At 40.6% G+C, this 21,388-nt stretch overlaps 1 protein-coding gene across 1 annotated transcript in view; it reads left to right on the top strand.

The window, feature by feature from the left end:
- cacna1aa (calcium channel, voltage-dependent, P/Q type, alpha 1A subunit, a) overlaps nt 1-15,341 on the top strand; it is a 478,641-nt gene extending 463,300 nt beyond the window's left edge. The window contains 2 exon segments of the mRNA XM_073069345.1: nt 6,813-7,054; nt 14,147-15,341. Of these exon segments, the coding sequence (XP_072925446.1) occupies nt 6,813-7,054; nt 14,147-14,776 (872 nt within the window). The 3' untranslated portion in view covers nt 14,777-15,341.
- Nucleotides 15,342-21,388: the final 6,047 nt, after the last annotated feature.

The following is a 21,388-nucleotide window of genomic DNA, read 5'->3' on the forward strand; positions in this document are numbered from 1 at the left end:
CCACTACCATCCCAGATAAAACAAACTTGAGGAACCAGCAGTATGATTCTTCTATTAAACACCATTTGAGCCAAAAGGCCTGTATCCATGAATATTACTCCATAACTCCATGACTCCAATTGGTGATGTTCTATCCCAAGTACTTCATGAAGCTTCACATAATGGAAATAATTTTCATAATGTAACTTATACACAAGGAATGGGGAACATAGAACAATACAGCACAGGAACAGGCTGTTCAGCCTACAGTGTTGAGCCAAACCAGATAAAAAAGCAAATCAAAAGCACCCAAACAGTAATCCCCCTACTGCACCATGTCCATATCCGTCCATCTTCCTTACATCCATATGCCTATCCAAATGTCTCTTAAAAGCTGTTAATGAATCACTATACCAAGCAATACATTCCAGGCATCCACAACTCTTGAGTAAAATCTTAACCCTCACATCCCCCTTGAACCTATTCCTTCTCACTTTCAATGCATGCCCTCTGGTATTAGACATTTCAAACCCGGGAAACAGATACTCTCTGTCCACTCTATCTATGCCTCTCATAATCTTGCAAGCCTCTTATCAGATCTCCCTTCAGCCTCCGGCACTCCAGAGAAAATAACCAAAATAAATCCAGCTTCTTGTTATAGCACGTGCCCCCTAAACCAGGCAACATTCTGGTAAACCTTTTCTGCACCCTCTCTGAAGCCTCAATGTCCTTCCTATAGTGAGGGGGTGGGGGAGCAACCAGAACTGTATGCAATACTCCAGTGGTGGCCTAACCAGTTTTATAAAATTGCAACATATCCTCTTGACTTTTGAACTCAATGCCTCGACTAATAAAAGCAAGCATTCCATAAGTCTTCTTAACCACCTTATCGACCTCTGTAGCCACTTCTCTACTCAGGGCCATATCCTTTAAATGTTGCTAACAGCATACTGTCTCCTTACATTTGCCCTACCGAGGTGCAAAACCTTGCATTTATCAGGGTTAAACTCCATCTGCTATTTCTCTGCTCATATCTTCAACTGATCAAAATCACACTGTATTCTTTGCCAGTCTTCTACACTGTCTACCACTCCACCGATCTTGGTATCATCCGCAGACCTACTAACCCACCCATCCACATTTTCATCCAGATCATTTATATGCATCACAAACAGTGGAGGTCCTAGCACGTCCCTGAAGAACACCACTAATTATAGGCCTCCAGCCGTCTTCTATATGCAAGCCAGTTCTGAATCCAAACAGCCAATTTGCCGCGGACCCTATGCATCTTAATCTTCTGGATCAGCCTTCCATGAGGGCCTTTGTCAAATGCCTCAAAAGAAACTCAATTGAGGTGGTAAGGCACAAACTCCCTCACACAAAGCCATGCTGGCTCTCCCCGATTTAGCCATGGGTTTCCAAATACCCATATATCCTAACCCTACCAATTTTCTCCAGCAATCTCCCTACAACTGATGTGAGACTCACCAGTCCATAGTTCCTAGGACTTCTCCTTGTTCCCTTCTTAGAGGTACAACATTAGCCAGTCACCAGTCCTATGGAACCTTGCCTGTGGCTGGAGAGGACACAAGGATATTGGTCAAGGGCCCAGCAATTTCAACTCTTGCCTCCTTCAGTAACCTGGGGTAAATCCCAGCAGGCCTGGAGACATCCACCTAAATACCCATTAGGAGGCCCATACTTCCTCCTCCTTGACCTCCCAACACCCTAATGTCAGCACAGATTTCCTGGTCCTCCATATCTTTTCCTTTTTAAATACTGAAGCAAAGTTCTCATTAAGTACCCCACTCGTATTCTCTGCATCCAAGCAAATGTACCCCCCTTTATCCTTGAGTGGTTCTCTCTTCCTCCCCCCCCCCCCACAGTTATCCTCTTGATCTTGATTCCATGGCTTAATTAGGGAGAGCCAACGTAGCTTTGTGCGAGGGAGTTTGTACCTTACAGCCATAATCAAATTTCTTTTGAGGCATTATGAATGCTTGCAGAAGTCTTGGATGAGTTACAAATGCAGAACACCATCAGCATCTTGACCAATACCAGCAATTTATCAAAAGGTATAAAAGACATAGTGTTACTGTGAACAGTTTAGCTACAATGCAGAGCAATTTCACCTAGACAACCATACAAACACAGAAATGGCTAACTTCACCTCTCCAATGGGTCAAAAATCAAAAAACTGAAACAATAAAGGAACAATATCCTCATTCTCATCAATATGGTCTGAAGGTTTTTGTACACCACAGAAGTGCTCACGTAATAACAAGTCTTTACCACTGAAGTTTTACAACAACATGGTACACCAGGGAAAATAATCCAGTGATAAATGATTATTTACATTATTATTTGAATATAATATGTATTAGAAAACATTTATCAATTCCTTCTTATTCTACTGCTTCTAGTGGAGAAATGAGGAACTCATATTAAAGGAAGCCTTAGAAACATAGAAAACCTACAGCAAAATACAGGCCCTTCGGCCAATAATGCTGACCAAACATATATTTACTTTCAGAATTACCCAGGATTACCCATAGCCCTCTATTTTTCTAAGCTCCATGTATCTATCCAGGAGTCTCTCAAAAGATCCTTACATATCCACCTCCACCACCATCGTCGGCAGCCCATTCCACACATTCAACACTCTCTGTGTAAAACCCTTACCGCGGACATCTCCTCTGTACCTACTTCCATGCACCTTAAAATTGTGGCCTCTCATGTTAGCCATTTCAGTCCTGGGAAAAAGCCTCTGACTATCCACACGATCAATGCCCCTCATCTTATATAACTCTATCAGGTCACCTCTCATCCTCCATCGCTCCAAGAAGAAAAGGCAGAGTTCACTCAACCAAGGAGAAAAGGCAGAGTTCTCTCAAACTATTCACGTAAGGCATGCTTCCCATTCCAGGCAACATCCTTGTAAATCTCCTCTGCACCCTTTCAATGGTTTCCACATCCTTCCTGTAGTGAGGTGACCAGAAATGAGCACAGTACTCCAAGTGGGGTCTGACCAGGGTCCTATATAGCTGTAACATTACCTCTCGGCTCTTAAACTCAATCCCACGGTTGATGAAGGCCAGTACACCGTATGCCTTCCTAACCATAGAGTCAACCTGTGCAGCAGCATTGACTGTCCTTTGGTCTCTGACCCCAAGATCCCCCACACTGCCAGGAGTCTTACCATTAATACTATATTCTGTATTAATATTATATTCTGACATCATATTTGATCTACCAAAATTAACCACCTGACCCTTACCTGGGTTGAACTCCATCTGCCACTTCTCAGCCCAGGTTTGCATCCTGTCAATGTTCCGCTGTAACCTCTGACAGCCCTCCACACTATCCACAACACCCCCAACCTTTGTGTCATCAGCACACTTACTAACCCATCCCTCCACTTCCTCATCCAGGTTTGTTTTATTTATATATATATATATATATATATATATATATATATTTATATAAAAATCACACAGTGAAGGGGACCCAGAACAGGTCCCTGAGGCACACCACTGGCCACCAACCTCCATGCAGAATATGACACGTCTACAACCACTCTTTCCCTTCCGTGGGCAAGCCAATTCTGGATCCACAAAGCAATGTCCCCTTGTATCCCAGGCCTCCTTGAAGTATCTGAAGGTTGTTCTGACTTTCCAGAGAAGCATCAGTTGGCTAACTTCCTATTTTTAAAATTTTAATACTGCATCAAGCCAGTCTACAAAGCCGCTAATACATCAACAGCTTCACAAGTGTTTCAGTTGAATCCAAACTTAATGAAAGGGGAAGAGTACAGATTCAGCAATTAAAGCAAAAGGCAGCAACACAAATCAAAGAAAGGCAATTCAGACCATGTTAGAGTCAGCCTCTCCAAGCCATCAAGTATGAGATACAGAGATTGGAAACCAATGAAGCAAGTCAAAGCTGTGATCAAAAACAGTATGTGGTCTGTAGAGATCAGATGATCACAGCAAAAGTAGCACCTGGAGGCAAATAGGAGATCGGTCATCATAAATCCATTCCTGTTGTGTACAACAGCAACAGCAGTGAATTAACGTAGGAGGCTGTATAATCTCTTTTAAGCAACAAAAACAGCAACAGAGAGCAATGCAGATTTGAAAAGGTCAGAACAACAGAAGCAGATGTGGCCCAATCTATAGTACAGTATGTGTGAAACGACCCTACATCCTGATGGAATATCAGGATACTAAAAGAAATGGCAGAATATAGTAGAGGCTTTGGTGACAATTTACCAAAATTCTCTGGACTCTGGGCAGGTGCCAGCGGATTATAAGACAGTGAATGTCACACCGCTGTTCAAAGTAGGATGTAGGCAAAAGGCAGGTAAGACACCAGTTAGTTTAACATCTGTGGTTGGAAAAATGCTTGAAGCTATCATTAAAGAAGAAATAGTGAGGCATCTGGAAAGAAATGAATCCATCAAGTAGACGCAGCATGGATTCAGCAAAGGCAGGTGCAGTTTGACAAATGTACTGGAGTTCTTTGAGGATATATTGAGCACAGTTGATAGAGGGGAACAGATGGACTTTACTTACTTGGATTTCCAGAAGACATTCGATAAGGTGCCACATAAAAGACTTATCCATAAGAGAAGGATGCATAAGAGTTGGGGGTGATGTATTGGCATATAAAGGATTGGTTAACAAATAGAAAGCAGAGGCTTGGGATACATGGGTATTACTCTGGTTGGCAATCAGTGATGCACAGTATGCCACAGGGGTCTGTGCTGGGTCCGCAACTGTTCCAGATTGTTAATGTATATCGTGAAGAGGGGACTGAGTGTAATGTATCTAAGTTTGTGATGATACTAAATTGAGTGGAACAGCAAATTGTACAGAAGGTACGGATAGTCTGCGGAGAGATATAGATAGGTTAAGTGAGTGAGCAAGAGTCTAGCAGATGGAGTACAATGTTGATAAATGCAAGGTCATCCACTTTGGAAGGAAAAATGAAAGAGCACATTATTATTTAAATGGTAAATAATTGAAGCATGCTGCTGTGCAGAGGGACTTGGGAGTGCTTGTGTATGAATCACAAAAGGTTGGTTTGCAGGTGCAGCAGGCTATCAAGAAGGCAAATGGAATAAGGCCTTCACTGCTAAAGGGATTGAATTTAAGAACAGGGAGGTTATGCTGCAACTGTATAGTGTACTGGTGAGGCCGCATTTGGAGTTCTGCGTGCGGTTCTAGTCTCCTTACTTGAGGAAGAATATACTGGCTTTGGAGGCAGCACAGAGGAAGTTCACCAGGTTCCAGAGATGAGGGGATTAGACTACAAGGAGAGTTTGTGTCACCTGGGATTGGACTTGCTGGAATTCAGATGAATGAGAGGAGATCGTATAGAAACATATAAAATTATTAAAGAATTAGATAAGATACAGGCAGGAAAGTTGTTTCCACTAGTAGGTGAGATTAGAACTAAGGGACATAGCTTCAAGATTCATGGGAATAGATTTAGGACAGAGATGAGGAACTGCTTTTCCCCCATGAGTAGTGAATTTGTGGAGTTCTCTGCCCAAAGAAGCAGTAGAGGCTACCTCAGTAAATATATTTAAGGTAAGTTTGGATAGGTTTTTGCATAATAGGGGAATTAAAGGTTATGGGGGAAAAGCAGGTAAGCGGAGATGAGTCCATGGCCAGATCAGCCATTATCTTATTGAATGGCAGAGAGCAGGCTCGATGGGCCAGATGGTCTACTCCTGCTCCTATTTCTTATGTTCTCATGTGGTACGATGTATGAAGTGTAGGTAAGTCACGCGGACCCAGGACACAAGCAAATATCAGTTATTTGCCCATTGTTTCTGTTAGATATTAATGCTGCTTTTAAATTGTCCAGCACTGTCGGCCTAGCCTCAAATACACAACACAATCTTTCTTAGGGTTCTAAGAACGCAACATTGAAGACTGCGTTAATGAGTGTGGGTGTGTGACGTGAGAGGTTCCATCAGTGATTCAAGATCTGTGTCAATGATTACCTGGAGGATATTGTCAAGAGTTCAATCAGCATAACACCATGCCTTCTAAGTGAATGCTATAATGGCACTATGCCAGCCAGACAACTTCAGATACATTGAAAGTCTAATAGGCACACATTTACCAAGCAAGAGACCAACTCTTATGCCTGTAAGAACTAACATTTTGATTACAACTTCTTCAGAAAGGAGCCTTTAGTTGGTCCTTCATTAAGACCAAAGAGCAAATACACACATCTGGCTAATCGATCATCATACAACATGGCAGCCTACATCAGTATTGAGTAATAAATAGTTGACTACAGAATCAATGAGTACTTGAGAATAAGTACCATCTTTTAATTTCAACATGACCTCCAAACTCACAACCTCCACAATCTTGGACAAAGGTCGATGGCACATTAGGTGCGACTTGTAGATTTTCTTCTAAGGTGTACACAATATGCCACTGTTCTTTCATCACTGGAATCTATAAGAACTCCATGTGCTACACCACAGAGTTCCGTAGTTCAAGGCGACTCAAAAACTTATCACAGTTTTAATAAATGCTGGCTTTGCCGTAGCACCCTCATTCAAAAATGAAAAGCAAATCATCTCCATTTAGCAACATGCTGAGGCACTTGCATTAACTGAAGGTGAAACAAATAAACGTGGGTGGCTTGGGAAATCATTGTTATATCGTATACAAATCAAAGTAATTCTTCATATATAGTATTTAGTTACTGAGAGAAATATTAAGGTGCTCTCTAAATGCAAGTCTTTCTTTCTAAACATTTTCCGATTTCTTTTTCTTTGCCTAAATGATCAGCTTTTATTGATATAGGGCTTGGAACAGACCTCAGTACTACAACACAGTCAGGTGACCTCCCTCCAAAGGAGAAGGATCGGGAGCGAGGAAGGCCCAAAGACAGAAAGCACCATCACCACCACCACCACCACCACCACACGTCATCCGACAAGGAGCGTTATTCACAGGAACGGCATGAGTACAGCAGACCTCGATCGAGGGACAGGCGGTGGTCCCGATCTCCTAGTGCAGGCCGCGAGTGTGTTCCCCATAGACAGGTGGGTCTGCAAACTTCACAGATCTTGGACGTGTTGAGGGATTAACAGACAATCATGTATCCAACATGGAACTTACCCCACAGAGAAACTGGCAACTAACCAAAAAACAATGTAAATCATTAATCCTTTGCTGATGGAAAATAAATAAATAAACCCCATTTGTATCCTTAGCTCCACTTATCCTGTACTTAAGGAATACCACCTTTCTCCAAGTTAAAACCCCATTTCCACCCAATACTATCAGAAAACCCTGCTATAGATAATACCACTTTTTGACCTAGGCCCACTAGAATCTACCAGGTGGTGAATCCTATCCTGCAACTTTTCTCAAAGGGATTCAGGCACAACCATTCCATTAATACGATGTTTACAAAAGTAAAAGGGAGCCTATACTGCCATTCTATTTAATTTCAGTTCAATGGGAATTATCTATTCAGGAAAAGAAATAAGCAGATGTTATCAAACGGACGAGTCTTTCCAAATTGCTTCCGTGTTCAAAAAGTGGACCAAATTGTACCAAATGATTTAGCAATAGTTGTAATCCAAACAAATTTTAGGTTAGTCATATTGTGGAACTAATGACTGACCAGCAATAATTTTAAACTGAAGAGCAGCACCAGCCAACTGTTGAATCCAAGAAGGGACAGAGGAAAACAAAATGGAAAAATTCAAAGACTGGCATTACAAACATTTTGGTAGGTCCTGGTCCGCGGAGAGAAAAATACAAGACCATCTTCCCACACCTAGTCATCAACGTCAAGGCCAATTCAGTACGTGTATAGTCTTAAACAGGAAACAACTTTCCCATCTGCCCAACCACCAGCCCTATCTCAGTTTCCCCAAATATCCAGTAACCATAGATTTTGCTGGATACTTATGAAGTATGCCAGATAGTAGGCTTTAAAGTGGTGTGGATGCTTTTTGATGTGATTACTGGCAAGAGCATGTCACTTTGGGCCAGGTTGGTATTCTGACATAAGCAGCAATTACTTTGCTAACCTTGTGTGCCAAAGGTAGCTCTTCTGAATTGAAAGAATGGAATTACTGGTTACATGTTTAACTGAAACCCAAAATATATTGTGAAGTTATTTCCCTCTGGTTCTTGCTTTCTAATAAGCTGATAGGCCATACAGGTTAAACATCTTGGTTTACAAATGCTTCTTTCAGCTCATGTGCACTACTAGTAGTTGGCTTCCTTGGCTACAGCTTCCTACTCCTATACTTACAAAAATATATACTGGAAGGACAAGAGTTCAAAGCATAACATTTATTCTGATTGTTAAGCTTCCCAATTTTAACCATCCAGCAGATATTTTTCTGCATGTAATGCTTCCATTCTTAACAATGTAATTTGCAGTCTTTTTCATTGCAGAAAGTATCTTTAGAAGTGGAGGGAGTCGCTGTCCACTCTACCAGTATTTAGGTCTTCCCACTCAATATGGGGAAAATTAAGCCAATTAATGCTGTTTTTACATGCTACAGTACGTCCATCTTCAAGACACAGAAAAAGGAAATGGCAGAGAAGGGTTAATAAAGTAAATTTTATTTTCTGCTTTAAATAAGAGTGGCAAAAGTTTAGCAAATAGAAAGGAAATAATAACTCAACTAAATTGTAAGGTTATCTTTTGTAAATGCCTTTCATTTGATTTCAATTCATCCAAAATTTCTATCCAAAATCTGTACTCACCAAGCTGACCCAAAAAGAAACCTCCCAACAGAAATCTATCTACTATCATGAAGCAGTCTTTTCTTTCCCCAATTACTTCTGCTATCAGTTCAAAAGCAGATGTGATATTCATCAAGCTGAGCATTCAATCATATTAAAGAATTCTTACTGAAAATAAAGCATAGCTTTTAACTATTTTTTAAAACATCACACAGCACAAAATAAAACATAGGTAAAATCAAGTCACTTTTTATTGTCATTTCGACCATAACTGCTGGTACAGTACACAGTAAAAATGAAACGTTTTTCAGGACCATGGTGTTACATGAAACAGTACAAAAACTAGACTGAACTACGTAAAAAAACAACACAGAAAAAAACTACACTAGAATACAGACCTACCCAGGACTGTATAAAGTGCAGAAAACAGTGCAGGCATTTCAATAAATAATAAACAAGACAATAGGGCAGTAAATGATTAAGACAGCTGATTTATCAGAAATTAAGATTAAAACTAATCTCAAAAGCTTTTTTCATTTGTTAGATCTAGAGAAATTTCCAATAAATTAGCTCTCCATTAATGCTAAAGACATCATGCAGCAAGAGCATTTTAATTGGAAGATATTTATAGAAAGGCATGAAATTCATTTGTGTTCCGAAGTCTAGTCATGCTTGGAAGAGAGATATTTGCAAGCAAGGGGTAGCGGATCTGTGTAGGAATACTGGATCACTGACAACAACTTTAGGAATTCCACGTTAACCACACTTACCCAGGAATCCTCAAGCTGCCACAGGTGCCACAAGACATCAACAACTAACCTGTAGTTTTAGTGACACAACTACCACAACATATAGAGAAATACAATCTTATTTGACCCAATCAGGCATTTCCCTTGAAGTAAAAATTAACAACCATTTCTGCAATTCATGCTATTCTGGCTATAATGGCAACTTTGTTCAAATCTGATTTAACAGCACATTGTAAATAATTGTATGTAAGCACGCGCGCAAACACACTCAGATTCATTTGCTTGTGAGCATACTCAGTAAATCCAGTAACCATATTAGAATCAATTAAAGACCACAAAAACAGGGTGGACAACCGAGTATGCAAAAGACAACAAATTGGAGAATGTGAATTCATATTAATAAATTTCAAAGAAAATACAGGTATCAAAAATAAAGACCACACAACTCATCAAGAACCATCTGCATCCCAATGTTCTTAAGAGAAGATTATCTGCATCCCTACTGGTCTGGCCTAGATGTATGCGATTGTAGACCAATAGTCAACTTTTAACTGCCCTCTGAAATGGCCACCAAGGGGAAACTGGTGATGTCAGTGTTAGTGACACCCACACATACTGAAAGAAAGAATCACTGATTGAGGTGAACTACTTTAACTCAACCTTAAATAATATTTTAATTACTGCATTGCATCCACTGATACCCTGAAGCAAAAGTGTTCAAGATAATTAGCCACAAGCACATCAGTTGGCATTTCAAGTCCATCTTTGAGGAAGATGCTCCTTTCAATATGATTGAGCTTTTCAACTCACATAAAATGTAGGCACTGTTGGCAAGCATTTACTGACTGTCTACAATTGCTCTCAACAAGGTGGTGATAAGTTGCCTTGCTGAATTGTTGCACTCATGTGTTGACAATGCTCCTACAATACTGATGGTAGGGAGTTCCAGATTATAAACTCAGTAACAATGAAGCAGCCGCTGATATTCTTCCAGGGCAGGATGGTGCATAACTAAATGGAAAATCTGCTGGTGACAATGGTCCATTTACCTGCTGCCCATGCTCTTACTAGGACTAAAGGTTGCAGATCTAGGTGGCAAATTTCACTGCACTTTATTTAGTTTCTTCATCAGTGACAGTCAACATTTACAAAATATGAATGGACACAGAGAGGTTGATTTGCTTTGAGAATCCACATCTTGAAATTTTCCTTAAGATTACCAATTCATTTTCCAATAACATTTATTAATATGCTGAATTGTATGGAAAAAATGCATTGCAGTACATATTGAAAATAAAACTTGTACTTCAGTAATAACTATTACATTTTTTTCAAAATATCAGATCAGAAATATAGTCACTCATTGTATGAATATAGTAACATACAAGCTCCCATAAACATGCTACAAGTGCCAGTTAGCCTATTATTTTAGGACAAATTTGTACAAGCAACAAAGCAAATTGTACTACTTCCTGAAATAATACCTTGGTAATTTTTCTATGTTCATTTGAGAGAGCACAGGTTAATATCTCCAAGACAGCACTAATGGCAGTACAGTATTGCCTCACTGTCCCAGGCTAATAAGATATTAATACTCCTCTCTGCATTTCTATTTATATTGCATTCGTATGTGAAAGCAGTCCAGTTGTCAAATTGCCACACCGCCAGAAACCCTCCCCACAATCTTTGTACTTCCTTATACCCTCTATCCCTCTGATATCTCTGTAGAAGTCTGGCCTCTGAATTTAATCCCTCTGTCAATAGCAATGGCACTTTCAGCTACTCAAGTCCGGGGTTTGAAATTCCCTCTCTAAATTGCTTCATTTTCTTCTCAAGATGCTTCTCAAAACCCAAATCTATGGTCAAGGCTTTGGGTTTTATGTAACCTTGGGTAGACTCTCCTTTTAGTCACTCCTGAGGCATGCCAACTCACATTTGTTATTTTGGAGCTCTCGCATCAATTAACACTGTGCTGCCTTCGTTAATGACTGTCACCACTATCTGTACACTTTTCCAATCTTTCTCTCTTTTCCTAATGGACTAGATTACTGGATTTTCATCATTCCCTGGGAGGAAGCAGATACTGAGTCTGGGCATGCTATTCAAGACAAGAGGGTACTTCAACCCAGCCATATCCTGACTTAAACAATATCTACATACCTGCAGTTCCCCAGTGTTTCTCAGACAAGGATTACCAATGGCAACCTCAGTTGGAACATTTCCTTGACCTACAAGTGCTGAGGAACTTTGCAAACTGGAGAATCATACAGCTTAAGGCTGTTCTACCAATTACTGAAGGCTCAAATGGCACCGTGTTCCTGCCTTCCCTAATACTACCCCATATCCTTTAACATCTTTAGTTTGAAATGTTGACTAATTGATGGTTTAAATTAACCATTCCAGTATCAGCTTCCATTTGCAAGAGTTCAAAAGTCCTCTGCTCTCTACCTGCAGTTCTACATCAGGCCCAAATGACCTGGCTCTAATCTTCTGACTCCTTTTAATCATAGCTACTTTAATAATTTTTATTATATTTCAGAGAATACAACCCTAGTTTTATCCCTTAAATCCCTGCTAAAATGCTCACTAGTCTGAAGTCATTATAAAGCAGAATTTCTGCCAACGATCAACTCCCAAAGCTGATTATAACCTTGAAGCAACTTTCAGGCAGTAAACGTACCTGCCAGTGACAAATTTATCCCAAAAATAACAGTACAATCATAGAGCATCTATGCTCTAAAGCAGTGACTAAAATATTTTCAAGTCAGAATCACTTTATTACCAGTATATGAAACATATCAGAATTTATTGTGATTCAATTCCAAGCATAAAACACAAGACATCATAACAGACAACACAATAGCAACCAACAGTGTACAAGACACTAGTGCAAACAGCTTTGAGCAATCAACAATTAGCACAAACAGCACAAAAATCAAACAAATAAATGTGAACAAATGAACAGATTCAATATTATCAAAAGAACATAGAGAGCAGGAAAGACCATTTAACAGATGTTGTGCGGGGATATCAGGGTTTTACACCTGAGTGAGTTCTGTTGAGAAGCTGGATAGCTACAGGAAAGAAGCTTCGAAAATCAGGTGTAGCCCTGGTGGTGATGGACTAGCAGTGTATCCCTGATGGCAATTTAGTAAGTAGGTGAATACTAGGGTGGGTGGAGTCAGTCAAGGCTGTGTACCAAGAACATGTATGCATAGTGCTCCCATGTCCATGGTCCTCAGTTTTCTAGGGGGTAGAGGTTGTTAGTGTAGTACAATTTATAATGAATGGAATACAATTATGGATTTGATGAAAAAGTGGGTTGGTCAAAGTTGGTGGGGAAAAACAGGATGCCTGTTTTTAACTAGAAATTAACTCAAATGCACAGATAGCAAGTGATGGATAAGTGGTTCATAATTATGCGGATCAGAGAGAGAAAGTGGTCCTTGAGGCTTGTTAGCTGAAAGTAGAGATTTATTGATTTAACAAATGTTTTGGATAACTTGAAGAAAGCCTTTGTAGAAACAAACAGGTTGCCACTTGCGGATTTTGAAATAATACACCAATATCCTCCGCTCATTTAAAAGAAAACTGAATGGCTTCATTTGAGACAATTTCGTATTTTACGTTACAACAAATCATGTTCCTAAACAGTAGTTTGTGTTTCAGAAACAGCTCGAATTAAAAAAAGATAAAGTGCAGAGGTTGTGATAGCTGTGACTCAGTGGGTAATAAATTCCACTCCCGAAACATGCTCAGGTGTCTTGGCTGAGCAACTTTCTGAGGCTCTGTCAGCATCCTCACCTTACAAACTGTTTCACTAGAACATCAAGTTCTCCAGTATTGTCAAAATTTAACCCTCACTATTTATTATAAAACATACCTAGTTGTTTTGAACCTAGTTGTCGTCACATTTCAACAGCAAACTTAGAAGAATCTTAACAGTTATACAGCACTTTGGGACGTTCTGACATCAACAAGAAAGGCATTTCAAATTGCAATTATCTTTCCACCCACAGCAGATCAGTCAATATCTAAAAAAGCAATCAGTTAACATTCCCAGGAAAATGAAAACTTATGTTACTAACGGTTAGAGCCCGCAGTCGCTGCTCTCTGGTAGAGGTGTGATACATAAAAGCAATTCCAGAGAGATAACTGGGTCTGGAAATCCATTCTCGGTCGTATGCATTTGGCTGAAACATTGAACTAGATGCAACACGCAGTCGCCATTGTAGCAAGCGTTCTGCGCTGGCTAAAACGGGCGGAGTTCCTGCCATTGATAATAATACAGGCATGAGCCAACATTAATCCACTTCCCCCCGCCTTTCAGTTAACAGCGGTAACAGTGTTTTCAGTTTAAGCTTCAATCTTCCAGCAGTACTAACACTTCCCGTTCAATTACGAGCATGGTCTCCAAGATGTTTAATCTGTACGGCTTTGCGATGCGCTTTTAAACCCATGTTATCTAAAGCACAATGCCTGCTTTTTCTCAACCCCTTGACTTACAGACGTCAATTTCTCTTTTTACTTTCTTTTGACTTTTTTTGTTCTGTGGTCGTTGCTTCCTTCTTTATGTTCCTTTTCTGTTACCTCTTTGCTTTCTCCGATGGTTTTCCTGTCTGTGTTTTTGCTCCTGATTTTTTATTTTTGATTTGCTTTGTTTCGATTTTCATCTAGGGCAGTAGTTCTGTGAGTGGGAGTCCAGTTCCTTCCACTTCTGGTACCAGCACACCGAGGAGGGGACGCAGGCAACTCCCCCAGACTCCCTCCACGCCCAGGCCGCATGTCACCTACTCCCCCGTGGTCCGCAAGGCCATGAACACATCGCAGCAGCAGGGTAGGACACCGACCCCTGTGCCACGCCGGTACTCACCCCCGGCCCCGGAGCACCCACGGGGCGAGAGGCACAGCAGCAGCAGGTCCCCCGGCACGGAGAGAGGCACCGTCCCGCGCAATGGCTCCCCCCGACTGCATCGCCAGAGCAGCGGCCAGTGGTCCACCCCCAGCTCCCACCTCTCTGAGCCTTACCTGGGATGCCACGACGAGGACTATTACCGCGGCCCCGACTACGACGGCACGCCGAGGGAGGAGACTCTGACCTTCGAGGTGGCCGTAGCGACGAGCTCCGGGAGGTCGCCGAGGACTTGTCGGGCGCCATCCTCCTCCTCCGTGTCCCTCCCGAGGCACGGGCGCCGGGTACCCAACGGGTACTACCACAACCTGGGGCCCACGAAAACGAGAGGGCCCGGCGCAAGGAAAGGGATGCACGAACCCTACAGTGAGACCGACGAGGACGACTGGTGCTAGCCCCACCCTCACACCCTGCCACCTCCTCCCTCCCATCCCCTCGACACCTCCATACTTCTTACATTGCCAAGCGAGCCGGAGGAGCGAGAGTCTCTGGGCCTCCTGAGGAGCTCTAGCCTTCCAAACATTATAACAAAAAAAAGTCAATCAAGGGAAAAAAATAAATCTTCACAGGGAATGTGGGGAGGGTTTGCGCATCGAGGAATCAAAATGGCGGCGGTCTAGTTGCGTGCTTAGCACAAATGAGCGGGAAAAAGAAAAACCCATGAAAGTACTTTCTGGCGAAGCTGTTGGGGGTTTTATTGATGAGTTTTATCATCCATTACCTGCTAATATGTTATTGGTATTGTTTTGGCCGTGTGTTGTGTTGGGGGGGGTGCGTGCAGGTTTGCCGTGCCCCCCCCCCCCGGGCGGCCTCGGAGAAGCGGTTGCTAAGCAACGGTGATCGCCCTGCGATGCGGGGAGCCTGGCTTCAGCTTGGAAGTTGTGCTGTTATGCCTCATCAGAACGGCTCATCACAGCATGGATTCCTCTCTCTCACTCTCTCTATAAAGAGCATGTCGTGACCAAGAGCACTTTGATTTAATGTGCGTATGTTGGGGTTTGGGCGGGGGCGGGGTGGGGAATGGGCGGTGGTGTGTGTGGGGGGTGGGGGGTATGAAGTGGGGTAAATGATTAGAGGGATGCAGCTGTTATCTCGGCATCAAACTCCCTGCAAACTTGCGTGAGATCATTTCCATTTTATTTGTAATTCTTCTTTTTCCAACCCTGTGGATTGAACGGGTGGGGTGAGGGCACTGTGGGGCCTCACCTCGATGGGCGAGAGGTGCAGAGGAAGGGGAATCGCTCTGCCAGTCATTTAAACGCTGGCAAAATCACACCAGCCCAGTGCAAAGTGGAGTGTATGATTTTTAAGTGTGTGAAGCTCTTGAGTGCCTTTGCAGTTTAATCTGTTTGTTAGTTTTCCAATTTTACCAGTTTTCCCTGTCATCCCTTTTTAATTATTCAAAATTATGACTATTCATTCTACTTGGCTATTCTACTCTCGAGGCAAAATCCCTAACCATTTATGTGCAATAGGGAATGGCGACATTTGAAGGGATTAGGATTTGGGTTCTGATTGTTTAAGGTTTAATACTTGTTATTCTCACCAGAAGGTACTCAAAGGACGTGGAACAGAAGCAAATATGTATTTTAAGAATCAGATTCCAGGTATCCGGCTTTGCATAATTCCAGTGTAGCATGTACAATCGTGCCCACAATTCAAATGGAGGGAGGATTTGATGTGTTTTTGAAATTACTGGTTAACCTCGCTGGTGGCACTGCCTGTAGGGTAGGAAATGGATAAAAGGGGTTCATTAGCAGGAGAGGGCTGTTTAGAGTTCCCTGGATCTCCATTCACACAAATACACATATGCAAATGCTAACCTCAGAAATTACAACCAAGCTCAATCTTTACAATGTTGTAGGAAGACGGAGAAGTTCCATGGCTCTTTAAGGACAAGCAAAGAAAGGATCAGAATAGCAAAAGGCACTGGGAAAGAAGGAGAAAACAGGTGTATTTATCTATTTCTGAGAAAAAGCTATTCCTAATTCCCTTGGAATGGTATGTGTGTTGATTAAACTGCTGCAAACTTGATTAAGGTGTAGTTAAGAAGTCAGTTCTAAGATTTCCATCCAGTAATGATATATCTTCACATGTGTGGCTTGAAAGGAAACTCAAGCTCGGGTGGTAATTGAAGCTATGAAGGAGCATGAATGATTGTAATTTGCCCCTTTCTGTAGTGTAATGCCAGCCTATCCAACCTGCCACATCAAGTCAGTGAACTTCTTGAGAATTGTTTTCTTACAATCACACTGGGCTTGATTGGCTATGTAAAATATTCTGATATATTGTACAATTTAAAGACAAGACATTCGGTAAATCAGGAAGAGTATTTACAGAGTTGGATCTTCTCAGCTCTGTTCAGCTGCTGAGTGTTTATCCCATCTAAAATGGGTGACCCCCCCCCCCCCCCGGCTTTTATCTCCTACATATTTTCCCCAAGAATTCCAAGAGATCACGATGGGTGACCCTTCCAAGTTTCCAGGATCCCATGAGACTACAGTCCTGGTCCTGGACTTATTTCCACTTGGCATGATTAACTTATTATTATTTAATTATTTATGATTTTATATTGCTATATTTCTTCACTATTCTTGGTTGGTGCGGCTGTAATGAAACCCAATTTCCCTCGGGATCAATAAAATATGTCTGTCTGTCTGTCTGTCAAACAAACAGTGGGAATTAGACTGGACAAAGTTTGATTTGAGCAGATTTGTATTTACTACCTGTTTTGGCAACAGACAGTAAACATACTTTACATAACATGCATCGAGGAGTCCTTACTCAGAACAGTGGGAATGAGAACATCCACTCTAGAACATTATTTTTTTGAAAAATGGTCATTGATACGAACAGCACAGCATTAATGAAATTGTGGGAGAGTGAAGCTGGTTTCTGGTTCTAGCAGCCTCAGTCCCCAATATAATACTCTCCTCAGATGCTCAACTGCATAAAGTGCCAGCCTTAAAATATCCAATAGCACTACCTGTGGGTACAGCAGGAATATGCACAAACCAGCTGAGTCTGAAGAAACTGGGATAAAACTTAACTTTTTTTTATGAACTGTGGGCAAGTCTGCTATGCAAACCCGATGGAGGGTGGGGATGGCATATTGAGCATCAGTCCTGAACAGCAGAAAAAACTGGGAAAACGAACATCCATAGCCCTGCAAAGGCAACAGGATCTTTAATAATGAGTATGTGAGATTTTGTGTGAAAATATTTGCCTGTGGCCATAATTGAGTTCACTGTAAATAAGCTGATGGCCCTCTTAGAATAATGTCAGTGAATCGAGTTTATAATTAGTACAGTTCCAAAAGAAAATAGAGATTATAAATTTCTGGGAAATATATAAATATATATGTATATACATATATTTATGTATGAAGAATATTTATTAATATAGAGTATTTAATAAGGCACTGCAGGTCCAAACAGTAATGTCTCTGGTACCTATAATGTGAAAGAGGGCAGAAGATGAAAAAGAGAATTACAAAATACATATTTTGAATATTAATGGAGGTGATCTCGTAAAGTTTTGATGCATTCTATGCTCCAGGTTCGATTGTAAAACGTTTCATTTCAATGTCATTCTGATACACTCAGCTGCTGGCTCCTGTCTGGACAACTTTTCAGATGTGTAGTTATATCTTTTACATGCCTCTATACACTCAAATAGAAGTCTGGATGTTTATGTTAATGTATGGAGCTAAATGTACAAGGGAGGCAGGTAGAGGGCCCATATCTTCCCAGTGAAACTGGTTTTTTTTCCAATGATAGCTCCCAGTGTGTGGCTCAAAGGGTCATGCTCTCTTCACTCTAACTCCAAAGGTTGTGGGTTCAAGTTCCACTCCAGGACTGGAGCATAAAAAAATCTAGGCTAGCACTTAAAGTGCGGTACTGCAAGAGTGCTGCTTTGCTGGAGGTGCTGCCTTCTGGATGAGATATTATACCAAGGCCCCGTCTGCTTTCTCAGGTGTAAAAGATCCCATGAAATTGTGTCAGAGAACAGGAGGAGTCTCCCTGCTGTTCTGCCATGTTTTTTTTCTGTTTGTCAACATTTCTAAAACACGGTTATTTGGTCATTGTCATTCTGTGATTAGTGGGAGTTTGTTGTGTGCAAATTTATTGCTGTGTTTCCTACATTACAACGACAATGCCTCAAAAAGTGTTTCATTGGCTGTGAAGCATTTTTTAACATCCTGAGATGAATATGAAAGGTGCTGCAGAAATGCAAGTCTTTATTTCTTCTTCTGACTATCTATCATTTTCAAAGCTGGATGCTAAGAGTCTATAATGATCAGCGTGGGTCATGGGTGGAAGGAGGACAGATCTTAACATTTTCCAAAGATATTGGGCATGTTTGAGATAGAATAAAAGGAATGTATTTCACTGTAAAATAAATTTGATATGTAGAAGGAAAAGAATTACAAATAGTATAAACCTTACTATTAATTTACTGCTATTTTTACTTCTATTCCTTTTAAGAAAAAAATAAATCATCACAAAAATGTCAGCTTTAGACTGTTCTCGGAATTACTGGAGGTGATATTGTAAATAATGGTCAAAATCATTTTTATGTCAAATTGTTAAAAATGATTATGACAGTCTTCCACCTGTTCAATAATAGTTTAAAAAACAGTTAATTTGTGATGCTGTGCCCTTAGAATATCCATCTCTTCCCCTGGTATTGTGGTTTGACTTGTTTCCAATTCTTGCTAAACACGAGATGAATTAAATGAAGAAGATGGGCCATGAATCATGTGTACCTAAGCCCATTCTGATCCATATCAGGACCAGGAAATTGGTTCAAGATATCTAACCTTTTCAGTTTGCAGATTAAACTTCACTCCAGGAATAAGAATTAATATCTGAACTACAACAGAGAACCACAGCAACAAATTGCAGCATTGCACACAGCTAGCTCTAAATAAATATTGTTTTAAGATTGTTGTGATCTTGTGGAAACATAGTCATCATCCTAATATAAAATAAGTCTTCAGAGAGTAGATCACTGTGTCAGAAATGGGTGAAATCTGTCCTGTCTTCTTATTTCATGGTACAGTACATTCCATTGTGTCATTGCTCCAGTATTTTCCAAATAGTACTGTATAGAATGTAAACTGGCTTGCAACAATATCCTGTTTGGGTTCCATTAAGCATATTACCAGTTATACTGAACTATGGCAATGTAAGGCACTTCTTTGTTGAGCAGGGTCTAGGTAGACACTTAAAGTTAAAATGTTAAATATTTCTACTTGAGGGCTTATATTTTAGAAACACATTAAAATATCTTTTTGGAAATATTGTTTACTGATACCCAGGTTTGGTCCCTTATCTGTATCCAACAGACTGATAAGACCCATAAATATGCATCTTGAGAGTTCTCTGAAATATTATTAAGGGAATGTTGGTTCATTTAATCCCCTCTCCTCTCCTTTCTTGAATATTATCTGATTGCAAGCTTTGGAAGGAAAATCTGCCTGTTTTCTCCAACAGTGCAGTTGTGAATGATGCACTGAGAGCTTTGAATGTTAACTCCTCAGAATAAGTTTCTTTTATATGTTGACGGAATGCCTGAGAATGCAGACAGTAACAGATATACTATGGCTCTGCACTGCCACTCCTTCCAACAAGATCTCTACACATTTCTAGTTTTGGCCTCGTGTTTATCTCCAGGTTTAATTGTTCCACAACAATCAACCATGGCTTCAGCAGCCGATATCCAAATCCTGGAATTCCTTGTGTGAACTCTTCCTATTCTCCATCTTCCATGTTTAAGTGTCTCATTAAAGACAAACTCTTTGACACTGAATTTGGTTTCCTGTCCTATTGTCTGAATACAGTGTCAGAAAACATCACTAGCATGTGTTGTAAGCGAATCCAATTACTGTTAACTATAATTTACAAAGTGCAATCGCAACTTCCTCTGTAAACCTGCAACATACAAGACTTAAAGAGGTAAAAATTTGTCATTGTCAAGCATTAAATGTGTGAAATAGTGTTTGAATTCAAAATTCAGTTCTGTTAGCTTATTTATCGGGGGTTCAACACTTGTTTAATAAATTAAGTTGAGAAAGAATTTCCATTGCAAATAGTTTGCACACCGTCTTGTGTGTATCAGTTTCAGCCAAGGTAGAACAAAGAACATAGACCAGTACGGCATAGTACAGCCTATGATGTTGTACCAACATTTTAACCTCCTCTAAGATCAATCTAACCCACATAACTTTTTTTTCTTTCGTCTGTGTGCTTATCTAACAGTCTCTTAAATGCCCTTTATGCATCTGCCTGTACCACCACCCCAGCAGCAAGTTCCACACATCCATCACTCTGTTTTAAAAAAATACTAGCTCTGACACCCCCACCCACCGGTACTTTCCTCGAAACTTTAAACTATGCTTTCAGAAAAATTGGGGCCAGATGCATTGTGTGTAAACATAAGAAATACATGCAAGAGTAGACCTTTTGTCCTGACCAATATTTCTCCTTCATTCGACATCACTAAAAACAAATGCAGTGATTACTATCCCAATGAAGTTTGTAGGAGTTTGTTGTGTGCAAAGTTCCTCATTTCAGCACTATGCTAGTGATTACACCTCTGAAGTATTTCATTAGAAGTTATCTTTGTGCATTTCCTAATAGCGCTTTATGAATGCACATTGTTCATTTATTCAGGTTCACTCACAGTCTCTTGCACTTCTTAATACCCATTACATGTCTTTCATGAAGTTCAAACTCTCAAGAAGCACCTTTGATCAAGCCTTTTGTGCCTTCTCACTGTCTCCTAGGAAGGTTTGGTGTCAATGTTTGTTAACACTCCTGTGAAACACTCTGGACTGATGTTACTATGTGAAAGACGTAGAAGTTGCCATGTGTCATGTAACACAGCAGAGATTACACAATCAAAACATACTTAAAAGGCTTAAAGCACATTGGGATATTGTGAAATGGATGGGAACATGTCTTAAGAAATGCAAGTCTTTTGTATCACTTGCTCACATTCTC

This window comes from Hemitrygon akajei, chromosome 16 (genome assembly GCF_048418815.1).
Source record: "Hemitrygon akajei chromosome 16, sHemAka1.3, whole genome shotgun sequence".
Lineage (NCBI taxonomy): Eukaryota > Metazoa > Chordata > Chondrichthyes > Myliobatiformes > Dasyatidae > Hemitrygon > Hemitrygon akajei.